Source organism: Malania oleifera, chromosome 4, assembly GCF_029873635.1.
Source record: "Malania oleifera isolate guangnan ecotype guangnan chromosome 4, ASM2987363v1, whole genome shotgun sequence".
Lineage (NCBI taxonomy): Eukaryota > Viridiplantae > Streptophyta > Magnoliopsida > Santalales > Ximeniaceae > Malania > Malania oleifera.
Window position 1 is genome coordinate 87,161,058 of NC_080420.1, and position 19,270 is coordinate 87,180,327.

The 19,270-nt window shown below is 34.6% G+C and overlaps 1 protein-coding gene across 4 annotated transcripts; it reads right to left on the minus strand.

Moving 5' to 3' along the window:
- Positions 1-1,005: 1,005 nt before the first annotated feature.
- On the minus strand, positions 1,006-15,926 carry LOC131154494 (DEAD-box ATP-dependent RNA helicase 41-like). 4 transcript variants are annotated; one of them, XM_058107302.1, is made up of 4 exons: positions 15,738-15,926; positions 4,446-4,640; positions 3,704-3,828; positions 1,006-2,682 (listed from the first exon to the last, which is right to left on the minus strand). In XM_058107302.1, exons 3-4 carry the CDS (start codon positions 3,771-3,773, stop codon positions 1,142-1,144), a joined length of 1,611 nt encoding a protein of 536 aa, XP_057963285.1. In that variant the 5' UTR covers positions 3,774-3,828; positions 4,446-4,640; positions 15,738-15,926; the 3' UTR covers positions 1,006-1,141. The 4 variants fall into 4 exon arrangements, with proteins under 4 accessions (XP_057963285.1, XP_057963286.1, XP_057963287.1 ...); XM_058107303.1 differs by lacking the exon at positions 4,446-4,640 and having other exon boundaries at positions 15,738-15,913; XM_058107304.1 differs by lacking the exons at positions 3,704-3,828; positions 4,446-4,640 and having other exon boundaries at positions 1,006-2,441; positions 2,590-2,682; positions 15,738-15,895.
- Positions 15,927-19,270: the final 3,344 nt, after the last annotated feature.

Below are 19,270 nucleotides of genomic sequence, written 5' to 3' on the forward strand. Positions count from 1 at the left end.
AGACTGGCCCAAGGTTTGTACGCATATTCCACCGTACATCTACTATGCTGGTATTTCCAATTACCCTGTTAATAATAACATCTCATACTTTCGTTGGAGGTAAACAGTCTACTATTTAAAGTCATAAAATTTCCCACTTAGAATTAAACAACAAGCACAAAAATTCAAGTTTATTGCCGGACTCTCTGCTAGAGCTGCATGAGCCAAGTTGTTTCTCAGCTATTTGGTTAAAGCTCAATAAGGCTCGTTCAAACTTGTTCACTAAGATGAAGAGTCAAACTTAAGCTTAGAATTGAAGCTCGCAAACTAAATGAGCCAAGCTTCAGCTAAATCATAATCAGACCACTAAGCTCGCAAGCTGGCTCATTTAACTAGCTCACAAGCCCATTAATTTATAAGCTCAACAATGAGCTTGTTTAATAGGCTCACCCACTCATGAGTTAAGTTATTAAGAAAACTCATGAACTCGTTTATATAGGTTCAAAATAAGACTCATCATTAAAAGGCTCATTCATAAATCCACCTTCCAATTCTTTTTAATTTGATGTTATTTTGCATATATACAGTCACACTAAGCATTTTTTTTTCTCAAAATATCACAAATCATATATTTTTATTTATATTTTCAATTTTTTTCTTTCAATACATTAAATATAAACACAAATCAAAACACTGCCCCAGCGATAGCAAATGAACCAAGTTGGTTGCTTATTCACATTAATGAGCAATTTCAAGTTTAACTTTAAAGTTCATTAATACACGATGGAAATTTGAACAAGATTAAACTTGACTGGTTTAGGTTTGTTTAAGGCTCAATTTATAGATGAGCCAAACAAGACTCAGCTTGGTTCACTTAATTAGAGGAGCTGTTTCTTAACCTCAATTTTGAAGCCCATTTATTAAGCGAGCCTAGCCTGAATAAGTCAAAGTTTGGCTCGGCTCAATTGCAACCCTACTCACTGCATCATTTTCATATCCAACCATACAAAACTAAAATAATGCATGTGCCACAATCAATATAACGTGCCTGTGGAATATATTCTTTTCCCAAGTTTCTCTCATTCATGTTCTAATAAGATCTAAAATAATTGTAATAAGCTGAACTATAAATAGGCAAGCTAAAAGAAAAAATTCAAAATTTTCAGCAACCAAGCTTCCTTTTCTTCTGGCCCTTGCCTATGGTTGTGCACCGTGAATTAAGCTCCTGAGGAATAGCAGCTCCAGAAGACTTCAATAGTTCAACCAACTCTGGAAAAATAGTTTTATTCTCCTCATTCACAAACAAAATTGCCCTACCCTCCTCTCCCAATCTGGATGCCCTTCCAATCTGATGGACATACTCTTTGATGGAGTTTGGCATGTCAAACACTATAACCTGTCTTACAAACAAAAGATCAACTCCCCGACCCAAAACCCCAGTGGCCACAATCACAGGTACATCCCCCGCCAAAAATGACCTCATTATTTCTCTCCTCTCCTGCATGGGCTTTTCCCCATGGATTGATAAGGCTTTCATCCCAGTGGTGAAGGATATTGCTTCAGCAAGGAGATCTGATCCAAGTCTCGACCCCACAAACACAACAACTGGTGGTGTGAAATGCCACTTGCTCATTAAAATGTCAAAAAGCTTTTTCTTTTTTTGCTTTGACTCAACCCAAATAGCTATTTGCTTAACAGCCATACTTGGTTTGTTTGGCTTTCCCACGGAAACAAAAACTAAATCTTTTGCCAATGAATTTACCATCTTATCAACCTCCTGTGATATAGTTGCGGAACACATCAAAACCTGTGGTTGTGAAAGAGCTCTGAAAATTTGCATTACTTGATCACGGAAACCCCTCTGAAGCATGCAGTCTACCTCGTCAAGAACAAGAATTGAAACATCATCTAATTCAATGTTATGCTTTGTTAAAAGATCTATAAGCCTGCCCGGAGTTCCTACAATAAGTTCCACCCCTTGTTCAATGCGGTGGAATTGTTTGGCCATCGCGTCACCACCAACCACAAGGGCAGTTTTAAAGGGCAATCCTTTTCCAAGCAACTTCGCTTGTTCTTCCACCTGCATACAGAGCTCTCTAGTTGGCGTCAGAACCATTGCTAGCGGCTTCTTCTGGTTTGAAGTGCGCTCAGGACGAAATTTCACACAGAAAGAAACTACAGGTATCAGAAAGGAACCCGTTTTCCCTGAGCCCGTGCCAGCAGAAACAAGCAGACTTTTTCCAATCAAAGCAGCAGGTATTGCTTGCATTTGGACAGGTGTAGGCATTTCATATCCAGATGCATCCATATTTTGCAGAAGTTTTGGAGGCAGATTGCAAGAAGAGAATGACATTACAGGGTCTGGAACAAAGTCTCCTTTCACACAGATTTCAAATTTCCTTCTGAGAAATTCAGTCTGATAACTACTCAAACCTCCAGGTTCGGTTTTATCATCAATATCCCTAACATAAAAGCACTCATCAGTTGTCGGTAGTCTTACAACAGGCAAACAACCAGCTGGCAACAGGGAGTTGGCAGTCCTGTGTAAAGCTGCCTGCTTACATTCCAAGCTGCAAATATCATCATCTGTCTCGTGACATATATACTCACCATAGCGGCCACATATAACACATCGAGGCTCCCCCGGAAGAGCTTCCCTCTGATCCCAACACCTCTCCTTCACATTATCCACAGCCTCAGGGACTAAAAAACAAATATGAAACAGTGAAGTAAATAATATATTCCTACTTAGATTGCTTCTAAACTTAAAGTTTTCTTAAGGCATTCATTAAAACCCAATTAGTTGTCACTGATGTGCACCTGCACTAGAACAAAATCTAGCCTCTACAAGCCACTTGGCTCTCTAAAAGGGGGGGAGATGAAATTCAAAGATCTTATGTGTGCTAGTCACCATACAACTAAGTAATTAGGAGGTATAATTAATTTTACATTTTTAGATCAATATGGACAATCAACAAGGCACTTCTATAAGGATGCTATACCCATGTCATGTCTATGTCGAACACTGATACTCCTCGGTCACTCCTTCAACACATACTTGACACTTCATAAATGTGTCCAAGTCTATTTTTAGTGTATGACAACAGACCGCCACTTCTCAAACACTCTTTCCATACTTTTATTTTATCATGAAATTCATAACTATAACCATAATGTTATTGCAAAACCTTACAATAACTTGTCAATATTTAAAGTGATATATTGAATATTTTTAAAAAATTAAAAGAAAAAGAATGGAAGATGCATATGTTGTATTTAATTTTTTTCCTGCATACAAACTTACATAGATAATAAATGCTAAAAGTTTCATGAAAAATATACTGATGATATAATATTATATATTTATTTACTAGCATGCCCATGCTGGTTCGTGTCCTATATTTCTAATATTTATTGTGTCCCATGTCTGTGTCTAGTTGTACCCATGTCATAACTCTTTTTCCATGACTCATATATCAGGTTAGAGAGATATGCAATCAGAAGTTAAAAACAAAATGAAGGCAATTATGATTTCCCAACTCACAAGTGATGATGGTTTCAATGAGATGCATTCTGAAAGAAAAGAAGTTTTCTCATCATCGCAGGCATTTAATTGGTCTCAAAAGCAAAACTTGCATGGATTTTACCTCTCAGAGGTGGAAAAGTATTTTGCAAGATCTAGTAAAAAAAAAAAAAAAATGACTGTAGGATTCTACGTCATTACCTGTGGCATCAGCAACATCCACTGCTGACGTTGAGCTCTGCCATCCATCAAGTTTGTTTCCGTCATCCATGACTTTTGCTACAAACACCAATTAACAGAATAGAACCATGCAGCAGCAAAAGGTCCTGAAAAGCGTAATAACCCAATTATGCATTAGAAAAATGGAAGTACTTAATCTTCAATAAATTTTACTTTCTAATACAGATTCAGGTTACAACAAACAATGGTGTAAAACGACGATATAATTATGTTGCTTCTAAAAAATATAGCTAAAGCAATTTGACGTTTGCAAAGCAACAGAAGACTCTTAAAATGCTATCCAACGAATACCTCAATTTCCAAGAATAATGTTTCAATCAAGGGTATTACATTGTTGGTAGAACAACATTAAACATAGGGACTCAAGCGATTTTTCTCCTCCTCCCTTGATTTTCTTACAATTTTCTAAGCAACCAATTGAAAGTACAGTGTTTTTCCTCGAGAAAACTTATGAGATCTCTCCTGGAAAGGATCATAGACAGGAAAAAAACCCCTGGAAAAAGTGCCACACTGAGAAGAGAGGATCTGGCTCCTCTCCTTTACAAGGAGGTAAGGAACCATCCTCCTGTGTACATCCAGCGACTTGAAAAGTAGCGAGATTACCCCTGAACGGCCACGATTTGGCCGATTCAACTCAAAAACAAAATTACCAACCAACCAAAATAAAAAAAAAAAAAAAAAAGATGAAGAACGGACAACGAACCACACAATTGCTCGAAATAAGTGAGACGGAAGGACGCTGCCGCTTCCCAGTTTCATCGAAAGAAGAACTAAGCTCTTTCGGCACCTTCAGCTATTTCCTGGTGAAAGAAGGGCTGCAAGGGCGCCCTTCTTCGGAAGTCGTCTACCAACGGTTGCTTCAGGTCGGAAAAAATAAAAACTGGAATTCTTCTGCTTTCTGCAAGGTTAAATTTAAGTGCATGCATTATGTACATAATATTGAATCCAACTAATTAAGATAATAACTTTACATTTTCAATGATATCTCAATACCAAATAAACGTCGTTAATAAAACAAACACCCATCATAAATAAATAAAAATTCTCATAAGTTACACACATATAGAAAGATACCCACTTTTTGTTAAGATTGCATTTCTTTGTAAAAAAGATAAATGAAATGCATATAAAATAAATAAATAACTAAAGAAGAAATGTTATAATAAAAATGTAAATGATTCCATTATAAGAGAAATATAATGAAGGAGGAGGAAGAGAAGCGTTGAGATTTAAACTTGAGTAGAGGAAAATTTATTTATTGTATTTTTTTATTTATTTTTATTACATAAGAACTTCAGCCACCAACAAGCCTTTTGGACCCCCTGGTGCGGCACCAGACCTATGGATCAGCGTCCTCCCCTATGTCTCGCTGATCAGATAAAGTCCAGAATGCAGACACGGCTTCATGCATCAGTTGGACATTCGACAAACCCAACCTCCAAGACGCATCTCCATTACCATCTACGGTCCCCGCTGGCTCACAGAAAACTCTCACCATCCACAGTCCCCACTAGCTCACAGAGCGAACTTTCAATAGTATTTTTAGTACAACAACTAAGTGTCCTTAATTAGTTTTAGCAATGATTATGCCTTCAAATAACTATAATGTTTTAAAGGAAACACTATTTTATAATAGTGGAGATATAGATTTAAAGAGTACTAACAAATGTGCACTACACAATTTATAAAGATGACACGTGGACACGCACAATGTGCATTCTCCTTGAATCTTTGTGCTTTAAAACTTCTAGAAATTATAAAGAAAATAACAAAGAATAAACGAGTACAAAGCCATTTGGGATAATTGTGGATAGTTGTAGGTATATTTTGGGATAATTATGTATTGCATAGGGATAATTTTGACATAATCATTAAAGTATTTTTAGGTAGTTATGGCCAGTTAAAGAGGTATTTTGGGATAGTTATTGATAGTTGTAGGAATAAATTTTTGACACTTTTTAAAAAGACGCTAAAGAGGAAATCCCCTCCATAGTAGTTTAGAGATATTACATTTAACTATAACACTTTATGTCTACACATTCTGTAATGCCCCAACCTGGGTCTGCCAGGGAGCACTGCATCTCTCCTCCTCCAACTAGACCAGACAACAAAGGGGCGGGTTTTATTGGATTAATGACTGTCCTTTTCAGCGTGTTTGGTCCTCACTCACACACTTCCTGAGAAAACTTCTCAAGAGGTCACCCATCCCAATATTGCTCCAAGCCAAGCACGCTTAACTATGAAGTTCTTATGGGAAGGCTCCCGAAAAGAAAAGTGCACCTTGTTGATATGGGTAGTAACATCTAATCTTTTAAGTCTTTTCATCCATGGGGTATCACATTCTCCCCCGCTTATAGAACGCAACATCCTCATTATGAATCCACATTTCGAAACTCAGGCGATGTGAACCTCATCACACTTCCGATTGGGTGTTGACTCTGATACCATTTTGTAACGCCCCAACTTGATCTGCCAGGGAGCACTGCATCTCTCCTCCACTTGGACCAGACAACAGGGGGCGGGTCTTATTAGACTAATGACTGGCCCCACAGATCAACACGTGTCCTTTTCAGCATATTTTGTCTTCACTTACACACTCCTGAGAAAACTTCCCAGGAGGTCAACCATCCCAATATTGCTCCAAGTCAAGCACGCTTAACTATGAAATTTTTATGAGAAGACTCCCGAAAAGAAAGGTGCACCTTGTTGATATGGGTAGTAACATCTAATCTTTTAAGTACCACACTTAGTTGTTGTACTAAAAATACTATTGAAAGTTCGCTCTGTGAGCCAGTGGGAACTGTGGATGGTGAGAGTTTTCTATGAGCCAGCCGGGACCGTAGATGGTAATGGAGATGCGTCTTGGAGGTTGGGTTGGTCGAACGTCCAACTAATGCACGAGGCCGTGTCTGCATTCTGGACTTTATTTGATCAGCGAGACATAGGGGAGGACGCTGATCCATAAGTTTGATGCCGCACCAGGGGGTCCGAAGGGCTTATTGGTAACTAAAGTTCTTATGTAATAAAAATAAATAAAAAAATACTATAAATAAATTTTCCTCTACTCAAGTTCAAATCTCAATGCTTCTCTACTTTATCTCTTCCTCCTCCTTCATTATATTTCTCTAATAATGGAATCATTTACATTTTTATTCTAACATTTCTTCTCTAGTTATTTATTTATTTTATATGCATTTCATTTATCCTTTTTACAAATAAATGCAATCTTAACAAAAAGTGGGCATCTTTCTATATGTGTGTAACTTATGAGAATTTTTTTTTTATTTATGATGGGTCTTTGTTTTATTAACGATGTTTATTTGGTATTGAGATATCACTGAAAATGTAAAGTTATTATCTTAATTAATTGGATTCAATATTATGTACATAACGCATGCACATAGAATTAACCTTACAGAAAGCAGAAGAATTTCGATTTTTATTTTTTTCGACCTGAAGCGACCGCTGGCAGACGACTTCCGGAGAATGGCGCCCTTGCAGTCTTTCTTTCACCAGGAAATAGCTAAAAGTGCCGAAAGAGCTCAGTTCTTCTTCCGACGAAACTGGGAAGCGGCAGTGTCCTTCCGTTTCACTTATTTCGAGCAATTGTGTGGTTCGTTGTCCGTTCTTCATCTTCTTTTTTTTTTTTTTTTGGTTGGTTGGTTTTTTTGTTTTTGAGTTGAATCGGCCAAATCGTGGCCGTTCAATGGGTAATCTCGCTACTTTTCAAGTCGCTGGATGTGCACAGGAGGATAGTTCCTTACCTCCCTGTAAAGGAGAGGAACCAGATCCTCTCTTCTCAATGTGGCACTTTTTCCAGAGGTTTTTTTCCTGTCTATGATCCTTTCCAAGAGAGATCTCATAAGTTTTCTCGAGGAAAAACACTGTATTTTCAGTTTGTTGCTTAGAAAATTGTAAGAAAATCAAGGGAGGAGGAGAAAAATCGCTTGAGTCCTATGTTTAATGTTGTTCTACCAACAATGTAATACCCTTGACCATGGTTCAAAATCGTGGTCGCGGGTAACGTCACGAAACGGTCGCGGGTCACAGGAGAGGTGGGTGTTACGTAACGGGAAGCGGGCGTAACGATCGTGATTTTTTTTCAAGCATGCACAACCATGCCAAAATTAAAAAATAAGCATGAAATCCATTCATACATGATTTTTAATGAATTTTGAAGGCTTTCATTCAACCTACAAATGCTTTTTAATAGACATTATGATTTTTATATTAATTTTAGTGCGCTGTTTACAAAAAAAAGCATAATTTTTTATAGTTTACATTACTTTAATGAGTAAAAAGATGTAGAAATGTAAGAATCAATTAATTAAAGTCATAAAGTTACTAAAAATGAATCAATACTCAATAGACTTAATACTCAATATACACATTACACATACATGAATTTAAAAAGTGATTAATATCAAATATCAATAAATAATTGAAAATACATGAATACAATATTACAAATTTATAACATAACACATGTCACCACCAAAAAGAATGAGGTGGAGGGTCTTCATAATTTGCATCTGTATCTTGAGATTGGGATGGGAAATTATCTCCCCATCCTTGTGGAAATACATAGTTGAATGAACCCAAGTTTGCGTCATTTTGTTGTTGCTCTTGAAAATGTACTGGTGATGAAAATTCTCCTGAATAATGTCTATAAGTTGGGGCAGGGGCTAGCTCTGGGTAGTGTGTAGAAGAAGACTCACTAGATCCTGAGATTCCTGATCCATTGGAATAAAAATGTGAGTCATGAGATGCATAATATGGATATGCTGGATGAGATCCATATGATTGTGATGATGAACCATCTAAACCAAAGTCGCCAAAACTACGAACCACACCATATGAATCTTCAGTAGAATCGCTAGGGTCACCACGAGCACTCCTTCTCCTGGGTTGTGAAGATGGGTTCCCTGGAGGAATACCCAAGTCATAATTTTCAGGTATGTCATGTAGTCCATAAGGATCAGAACCAACCCCAGCTCCAGCACCACTATTACCATCATCATCACTTGGTGGGCTCAAACCAAGATTGTCATCACTTTGTGTACGTTCAGGGCTTGAATTTGAATCATCATGCGCGTTTATTGGTGGTTGATCACCTCCTTCTGTAGTACCACCAACCTCTTCATTTAACCAATTTGAATTGTCCTGACTGTCGAGTAGTGGTGTCTCTCTCTCCTTTAACCATTGACTTAAAGGATCATCTTCTTCGAAAATGTAGTCCAAATTGATAGGATTGAAACCCTCTTCAATTTCTCGTTGGCTTCTTCTCATTGTACGTCTTAACTTTAACCTCATGTTGTAATGTACGAAAACAAGTTTTTGTAATCTCATGTACTTTAATCTATTTCTAGTTTTCGTATGGATGAGGCTAAAGGTGCTCCAATTACGCTCACAGTTCGAAGCTGATGTGGTCTAGTTAAGAACTCTAATTGCTATTCTTTGGAGCTTAGGAGCACACAAGCCATAATGAATCCACCATTCAGCTGCATGAATAATTAAAAAGAATTTTATGTTAGTATAGAGTATTTCAAAAGTCAAATTTGAACACAAAGAGAGAAAATAGAGTAATTCTCCATTATTAAACTATATAGCCATATTTACCAGGATTTGTTTGTTTCACTGTCCTTTGAGCCAACGGGGTTCCAAAAGTCTCCTACCTATCTCGATATAGCAACAACTAAAAAAGGATGATTGTGAAATATAATTAATTAATTAGATGTATTAATAATTATTCTTGAAAGTATTACAGAATACTAGAACAATTCATTATTCAATTTAATGGAACCAATACTTACTTGATTAATAGCCCGAATTTGAGTATCTATATCGAGTACCAACTTGGTTATCACTTTTTTAACTTCATCCATGACTTCTCTAGCAACTTCAGGAGAGGGTGGGGCACCATAAAGAAATTGTGGGTTCAAAAAATACCCTACAATTAAATTTAGAAACATATTAATCAATAGTTTTCTAACGCAACTATGCATAATTTAAAAGTTAAAATAATAAGAAATTATATTTGATTTACACTTACCAGCAATGTGCAAATCTTGGTGCAACTGAAAACTCCATCGGTTGTCAATAATTTTCCAATAGTCTTTGTAAAACCGGCAATCTTTTTGAATGGCCAACTTCGCCCTATCAATTGCCTCGTATATGAAGCCCATGGTTGGTTTTTCATCACCATCAACCAATTTAAGAACTTTCACCAAGAGTTCTTGCACTTTAATTATATCAGAGGCCTTTTGCCAAAACTCTTTGCCTAAGATAATTTTCTTTGAATCATATGCTGGGCCTGATTTTGCCATTCCAAACCTTGAGTTTTTCCAAGCATCAGATGTAAACATTTCTCTTAGTGCTTGTTTATGCCTGACAAGAGTCTCCAAAGCAATGAAATTTGTGACAAATCGAGTGATGGCAGGGCGAAGTAACTCTCTATTATTTGTGAATTTCTTCATGAAATTCACTGTCCATGTGTGGTTGTAAATAAATGAGATTATTGTTCTTGCATCTTCTAAGACCTTCTTCACGTTACTTTTCTTACCAATATCTTCAAGAATAAGGTCTATGCAATGAGCTGCACATACTATCCAATAGAGATTGGGGCCTCTTCTGCATTAATAATTTTCCTCCTACCTTCATTGCAGCTTCATTATCAGTCCCTACTTGGACAACATTCTCCTCTCCAATTTCTTCTACCACCTCATCCATTAATCTGAAATGAAATTATAGATTCAATAATTACTACTATTTAATTAAAACATGCAAGTCCATAATACTATTTGCATATACAATTAAAATTAGAAAATTACCTGAAATAATATTTAGCTGTTCTGCTTGGCACATCAGAGGCATCAACTGATTTATGAAATACGGTGCCTCTATCGCAATAAACTAAAAAGTTTATAATGTGTTTTCTAGTTGGTCCTGACCAACCATCACACATAAGTGTTACACCTCTTTCTTTCCAAATTCCAGTAAAAGAAACTATATAATTTTTCATTTCTTGATACTCTTGCTCCAAATAAATTTCAGATATCTCATAGGATGATGGACCCTTCACCCCCTTTCCAACCTCTGCAGCAATATCAAGCATAAGCTGCATAAATGGAAAGTCAGCTACATTCGCTGGAATCCGATTATAAATTAGGAATTTTCCAACCGCTTTTCCTAATTTACTTCTTAAACCTTTCAGTAACTTTGTGTTGAGTTTTGGTTGTTTCGCACTCTTGCTTCTTTCTAAAATAGGATCCATTGCCTTTAGTCTAACTTCAGGGGCATCAGGATTGATTCATTGTCGTCCACTACCTCCAGCTTCTTGACCACTATAAGATCGAGCTCCTGCTCTATTGAAACCACTGGTAGCACCACTGCCAGAGCCACCTCCCTCTTCATAAATATTACCCCTTCCAGTTGTTCTTGCTCGAAATCTTTGTCTCTCTTCCCATTGTTGTTGTGATCGCATGCTTTCTTGTCGAGCAAATTTCATACTTTCTTCTTCCAAGTCTTCTTCATCCCTCAAATTCTCAAAATCTCCTCTAATTTGGGCTTCTGCTTCTTCTTGCCTTTTTTGTTTATCTCTTTTCTTCTCAGCATACTGTTGTAGATGTTTCATCATTTGTTCTCTTACTTGTGTGGTCACATTTGAGCATCCAGCTACTTGACCCTTTTTATGTGCCAAGTGTTGTTTCAAGCGTGTAATGCCCCCTTTGATTATCTTCCCACATAACTTACACATAATAACATGTCTATTACCGTCTACCGTAGTACCAAAATGTCATCCAGTATCCTCACTAGGTAAGTTTTCATTTCCTCTATCACGTGACATATTGATAGACTTAATTTGATGATCTCTACACAAAATATAAAGAAAATACAAAGTTACAACCTTCCTACAATGACAGGAATAATATAATTAGTAATTTAGTAAATATTAAATAATAAGTACTAAATAGTCCTAATTTTAAATACTTATTACGTAAAAATAAGTATAATATTTGATTAAAAATAATAAATAATGTTTATTATTTTTATATTTAAATAAACATAATTATAAAATATTAGATATTTTATTACAAAAAAAATATATTCCTTTATCTTTAAAAAGATATTTTCATTATTTTTTATAGCTTGATTTTATTTTCATTTATAACTATAAGAAATTAACAGGTGAAAAAGATTTTTGCTCTACTTTCATATACATCATAGCATCACAAATAGAGATCCATACATTACAAATTGACTATTTAATTTTTTAAGCATTTCCTCAATATATGGATTAAAATTAAATTTTTCTACAAATTCCAATAGTAATTAGTAAAAATCAAATTTATTAATGTATTAACTATTAGGTTAATTTTTTTTTATTAAGTTATTAATTTTTACTTTATTTGATAACTAAAAACAAAAAATAGATGTAAACATTTATTTTACCTAATTTTAAATTTAAGGTCAAAATGATGTTTTAAAACTTAAAAAATATTAATAAACAGGGTCACCCTACTCAAGAAATGGCAAGTAGATACACATGTAACATAAAATGGGTGACAGATGTTATTTAATTTTTTTTTATTTTATAATATGAATATTATTTAATATTTTTTTAATAGATAGGAGTGAATATGATATCTTCTTTATCAAAATGACCACTTTGTCCAGCTGACATAAATAGTATGTTAGCCAATTGGTGCCATGAATTAATTTTATTTCTATCAGTTTGGCAAATCCTAAGACTAAATATTATAATAATTGTGCAGAGTATTACTTGGAATTCTTTAAGAATGGTGAAAAATAGAGCTCAATTAAGCCTAGATAATATAAAATGCCATCACATGGATGTCTTGTGTACATACATTATTTTAATGCTTTGTTTAGATGGTGAATGCAGTAGTGGATTATTGATATTCAAATATTATTATAAAAAAGGCTTCAATTATTATTGGTAAATATTAATTATTTACTAACCTTAAAAAATATTAATTATATAATATTAATAATTGCTTGCTATGTCATGGAATTAATTTTCATAATTATCTTTCAAAAAATATAATACAATTAAAATATTTATAAATTAAGAAAATTTTATTTTACATAATTATTAATGATTTCTAATTTTTTACTCTATTAAATTACTTTTTTTTTAATTCAATTTAACAAACCTATTTTACAACAAAATATAATTTAAAAAAATAAACAGAATGAAAAGGGCTGTGGTACAACAAAATATAATTTAAAAAAAAAAAAACATAATGAAAAGTGCTGTGGGTGTTAGAGTGTCTCATATGCTGAGGTCTGGTAGTCGAGTCAGACCGAGAGAGGGGAGGGATTCGAGCGAACTCGGAGGAGCCTCGAAGAGTCGAAGGAGCGAAGCACAAAGCAGCGATGACTCCAAGCTCCGAGCCTCCGAAGCTGAAATCGAGAGGCTGGCTGGTGGCGACTGCGACGACTGGCGGAGGAAGGTGCCGACTGCGACGACTGGCGGAGCTGCTGCAGACCTGTCGCCGTCACCGGTGACTCGCCAAGTTGCTGGAAGCCTGGAACTGCAAGTCTGCAATTCTGAGTCCTGGAAGGCTGCGAAGTCTGCAATTCTGAGTAGATCTGCTCGATAGCCTCGATGTGCTCACTCTCAGGCTTCGAAGCCTTCTTATTGCCGAAGGCCAACAAATTTTCAAGGTCAGTTTTTAACTTTCCATTTTACCCTTTGAATGGCAGATGGGTGTGGGGACTGGGGAGAGGGGGAAAGCAGCGCTGCTGCCTGCTGCCTGCAGCAGAAAGCCTTCACCGAATCTGCGACCTGTCGGCCATGTAACGGTCCATAACGGACGTTACGACGTGTAACGTTGGAGTATCGGCCGTTACGCTATGTAACGGCCGTTATTTAAAACCATGCCCTTAACTGAAACATTATTCTTGGAAATTGAGGTATTCGTTGGATAACATTTTAAGAGTATTATGTCGTTTTGCAAATGTCAAATTGCTTTAGCTATATTTTTTAGAAGCAACATAATTATATCGTCGTTTTACACCATTGTTTGTTGTAACCTGAATCTGTATTAAGAAGTGTAATTTATTGAAGATTAAGTACTTCCATTTTTCTAATGCATAATTGGGTTATTACGCTTTTCAGGACCTTTTGCTGCCGCATGGTTCTAATCTGTTAATTGGTGTTTGTAGCAAAAGTCATGGATGACGGAAACAAACTTGATGGATGGCAGAGCTCAACGTCAACAGTGGATGTTGCTGATGCCACAGGTAATGACGCAGAATCCTACAGTCATTTTTTTTTTTTTTTTTTGTCCGACTAGAACTTGCAAAATACTTTTCCACCTCTGAGAGGTAAAATCCATGCAAGTTTTGCTTTTGAGACCAATTAAATGCCTGCGATGATGAGAAAACTTCTTTTCTTTCAGAATGCATCTCATTGAAACCATCATCACTTGGGAGTTAGGAAATCTTAATTGCCTTCATTTTGTTTTTAACTTCTGATTGCATATCTCTCTAACCTGATATATGAGTCATGGAAAAAGAGTGACATGGGTACAACTAGACACAGACATGGGACACAATAAATATGAGAAATATAGGACACGACCCAGCATGGGCATGCTAGTAAATAAATATATAATATTATATCATTAGCATATTTTTCATGAAACTTTTAACATTTATTATATATGTAAGTTTGTATGCAGGAAAAAAATTAAAAACAACGTATGCATCTTCCATTCTTTTTCTTTTAATTTTTTAAAAATGTTCAATATATCACTTTAAATTTTGACAAGTTATTGTAAGGTTTTGAAATAATATTATGGTTATAGTTATGAATTTCATGATAAAATAAAAGTATGGAAAGAGTGTTTGAGAAGTGGCGGTCTGTTGTCATACACTAAAAATAGACTTGGACACATTTATGAAGTGTCAAGTATGTGTTGAAGGAGTGACTGAGGAGTATCAGTGTTCGACATAGACATGACATGGGTGAAAACTCCTTCAATCCCACTACAACACATATGAGTACCCACAAAAAGCCTCAAATCTGGATCTGTGACTCCAACGAGAATACTTACTTTATCAAACAATATTAAATTGAAGTACACTAATCAAGATTATAAACCCCCCCCCCCCCCCAAAGTTGTGTTCTTCGATTAAATTCGGAAAACCTAATTAGGGTGAACCGTTCAAATTTAAGAACATTTAACAAAATTCTACAACTTACAAAATAAATTATAAATACTATCAGATCTAGTGACTTAAATCGAGAAACTTGAGCAGTCAGTTAGTACACATATAAAGCCTCAAATCTCAACAATTATTTTTCATAAAGAGCTCAACTTACACAAAAGAAAAGAAAAGAAAAGAAAAATACCTTAGTTCATGCGATAATATTAAACGTAGTGAAATAAATCCATAGAAAACCATGAAAAGGCCTCCTTTTGAGCTAAATCAGAAATGTTCAATTTATAAAAAATAATTAGCCCCAAAGGAAAAACTCCTTCAATCCAACTACTCCCAGCAAAAATATTTTTAAGTACCCAAGAAAAGTCTCAAATCTGATACGTGACTTCCGCCTAAAAGAACGCTTGCTTTATCAAATGTTATGAAAGTAAACTAAACTAATCAAGATGATAACCTCCAAAATTGCTTTCTTTAATCTCATTCCGAAAACTCAATTCGGTTGAACAATTTTATGAAATACCTCGTGAGATCCGTAAATTAGAAATAAAAAGATAATAATTATCAGATCCAGTGGATTAAATCGAGAAACCAGATCAACAAAATTTTTAACATGCTCATAAATTCAGGGAAACTCGTAAACTAAAAGAAATAATTTTTAAGACCAAAAAAAAGTGACAAGGGCTTGATTCTTGAAGAAATATCAACAAATAAGAACGGATCTGTGTACACCATGATAAGAATAGAAAGAGATCAGAAAGCAGAGGTGTAAACGGATTTAAGAAGACAAAAAAAAAAACCATACCTCATAAACCAAGACAGAAAAGAATCAAAGGGAAGGCGAGTCTGAGAGACTCAGCGTTCGAGAAGGAAGAGGAAGAGGAAGAGGAAGAGGAAGAGAGAGCGAGGCATGAATGTAAGGTCCTGAATTTACTTTTAGAGAGAAATGCCCTCTCTCTCTCTATTTACCGTTTTTTCTGTGTGTATCACCGCCGTCCGCCTGTTGAAGTCGAGACGAGAGAGAGAGAGAGAGAGAGAGAGAGAGAGAGAGCGCGCCTGGCGAGTCTGTGAGTGCTCTCCACGCGCCATGGCTCACGCTCTTGATTTTGATTGGTGGTACTCCGCGGGTCCCATCCCATGTGGGAAAAGCAGTGGGGGGTGTATCCCCAGTCACTCGTGCTGCGCGTGCGGCCTCGTTTTGCATTCATCTCTTTCTTGAGACAAGTGGGTGTGTTTGGATATGCACCCAAATGTAAATGGGGCCTTCGGTTGGTAATTGCAAAAATAAGATTAACGTGCTTGGCGTGTCCTCATGTGGATCATTATTTATTTAAATGAAATTTAAAATTTTTTATCGGAAAAAATATGTCACCAAGGATGGTAGACATTCAAAAAATAAATTAATATCAAAATAAATACAAAGTTATTTCATTAATTTTGATTTATTGGAACTCATTAAAATAAACTAATGGTAGACTAGGGAGTTATTTGGAATCGCCTATAAATAAGATTGAGTTTAATAAATATTTTACTAAAAAGTGTTAAAAGTATTTTATTTTATTAAAATAAATAGTATTCGCATGCATGATTTTTCTTTTAGGTATTATATGAATTAATATTGTTTTACTATACCAATATTTAATACGTTATAATAGTTAATAGTATATAGTTTTTTACCATTTAAAATTAAAAATATTAATATTTTCTCTAATTAATAATTTATATCAATTAGTTTAATTAATATTTAAAAGTTTTCTATTAATATAACGCAAGATTATTATTTTTAATTAACAATAATCCTTTTATTAATGTATTTTTATTACAAATAACTTCATATTAATTTACATTAAAACTAATATCATTAACTAAATTAAAATTTAACTTATTTATTATTAATTTAAATTGATGCATGGTTCTTTTTTGTTCCAAAATTGAATTATATTTATTTAACAGCCAATATGCCATAACAAAATAAAATATTGTATAGTTATTTTTTTAATTGATAATTATTTTAGCTATATTTCATTAAAATCTAAAGATTTTTTGTTAAGTAAAATAATATAATATTATTTTCTAACTAACAATAATCGTGTTATTAATATATATTTATAGCGTATGATTATAAATTTTAAAAAGAGATTTATAGCTAAAGAAAATTTTTTATTTATTTAATGTTAATTAAATTAATAGATTATTCTTTTTATTTATTTCATAACTGGATTATGTTTCATCTATAATTAATATGTTATAGTAAATAGTAAAATACTATAGATTATTTTTTAATATATTTTAATTTTAAAACAGTAATATTTGTTAGCCCCAAGGTTTTATCAGCTTAGTTTTAATGATAATAAACTATTTTGTAGTAATGGTTTTTTGTTTTAAGTTATCGTTCAATAGGTTTAAGCCATTAAAATTGAAAAATTAAGAAAAGTTTAGGACTTTATCTACAAGATTTGCATTTATTTTCCTCAAATTATATTGAATTATAATATTTAAATCTCTAAGAATATAAAAGTCACGACATAAGTGAACTTAAAATTAAAAATATACAAAATTGACTGTTAACTTTTTGAGTCTGATTTCTGTTTTGATGTTGATAAATACAAGTGTCTCATGTGTGTGCCTAGTGTTTTGAACAGGTTTACAATTCAGAATGCACACACGGAATAGAAAAATAAAAGTCAGGAAGGACACATCATACTGGCATATTCCAATAAGGCAATAGAGTAAAGATGAACCAAGAAGGCAGTAGAGTAAAGATGAAGAAGAAGACATACGTTTTAAATTTGTAATGCATTTTGTTTTATATTTGGTCTGTAATAATGTATGGCATGCGTGATGTGAATGATAAGCTCAACAAGGTCATAGTCTGATCATAGGGAAATTAATGACCATAGCGGTCGACCGACGCCAGATTTTTGGGCTTAATTTAAAAGCTTAGGTCATAAACTAACCTTAGGTCCCCAAGCACCACACAACAAATCTCCTATTCTTAAAAGTTATACTTATATGAACACGGGTGACTTCAAATGAAAATTCGGACTTAAAAGCACAATTTGAATGGCCTCGGTCGACCGAACCCAAAGCTATATAAAAGCTTCGGTCGATCGAACTTGCCAAAGTCCATAGTTTGACTACTCGATCGATAGAACCTGAACCTACATCGTAACTTCGGTTGACCAAACCTCCCCAGGGTCAAATGTTGACCATTTGGTTGACCATCTTAAAAGTGAACTCCGACGCTCTGGTTGACCGAACTAGCACGTCGGGATTTCCCAGGACCCTGGTCGACCGAACCTCTAGTTATAATATGACTTAGTCGACCAAACTTATTAAATTGGTCAACCGAACTTGAGCTGGTCGACCGAACCTTAAAGGGTCAAAATTGCCTAAAAAATGGTTGACCAAAACCTCAGTTCAAAAATGCCCTAGTCGACCGAACTTAGTGATTTGGTTGACCGAACCTCAAATATGATCGATCGAACCTCTCGGGTTGGAAATTTTTAAAGGGGTTAAAATGTTATTAAATTTTAATTAATCTTTTTCAAAATACCGAGTGTGTTCCTCAACGGTCAGATTTCCTGAAAATCTATAAATACCCCCTCCATAACTCATATTAGCAACTTTGATTAACTCCAAATTCTCTCTAAACCTTTGTTAATCAAAGTTCCCCAAAACCAATTTTTATTGATAAAATTATTTATTTGGGACATATTTTTTTATCAAAACTCTTTCACTCTCTTTCCACACATCTATTTCAAAATCATTTTGAAAGAGAGCATATTTATTTTGGGCATTTATTTTACATTTGTATACACTTACTCTCATTTGCATCTCATTTGTTAAAATCATGTTTGAGAGTAGCCTTAACATTTTTTTTCCGGTTATTTTTGTTAATAAACATTTTTTTGGAATAAATCTTTTATTGCACAAATATTTTCTTGAGCTTAAATTCCTAAATTCTCCAAATATTCTTTATTTGCAAAAATATTTATAGGAGAACAATAATACTCATTTTCACATATATTTTATTTGTGCAAATATTATTTGACAAGTACCCTTACTTTATTGAACATATTTTCATATCATTAGAGAATGTATTATTTGAACTTTATTATGTACATTTCTACTTGTATTTCAGAAGCATTATTATATGTACAAAAATGTTTTTATTGTAATGATTGTGTTCAGCCTGAAATTGAACTAGAGAGTCGCAACCTTGTAAGTAAGACCAATTTAGTTTAGCTCGGAATTGAACTTGGGAGTCTCAGCCTTGTAAATGAGACCGGTTCAGTTCAGCCCATAAATTGAATTGGGGTTTTCCTCACCCCGTAA

Coding starts and splice junctions, on each gene's coding strand:
- LOC131154494 (XM_058107302.1), bottom strand. CDS start 3,773: ATGGATGACGGAAACAAACTTGATGGATGGCAGAGCTCAACGTCAGCA. Junction 2,683..3,703: donor GGATGTTGCTGATGCCACAG/GTAATGACGTAG, acceptor TTTGTTTTTTAG/TCCCTGAGGCTGTGGATAAT.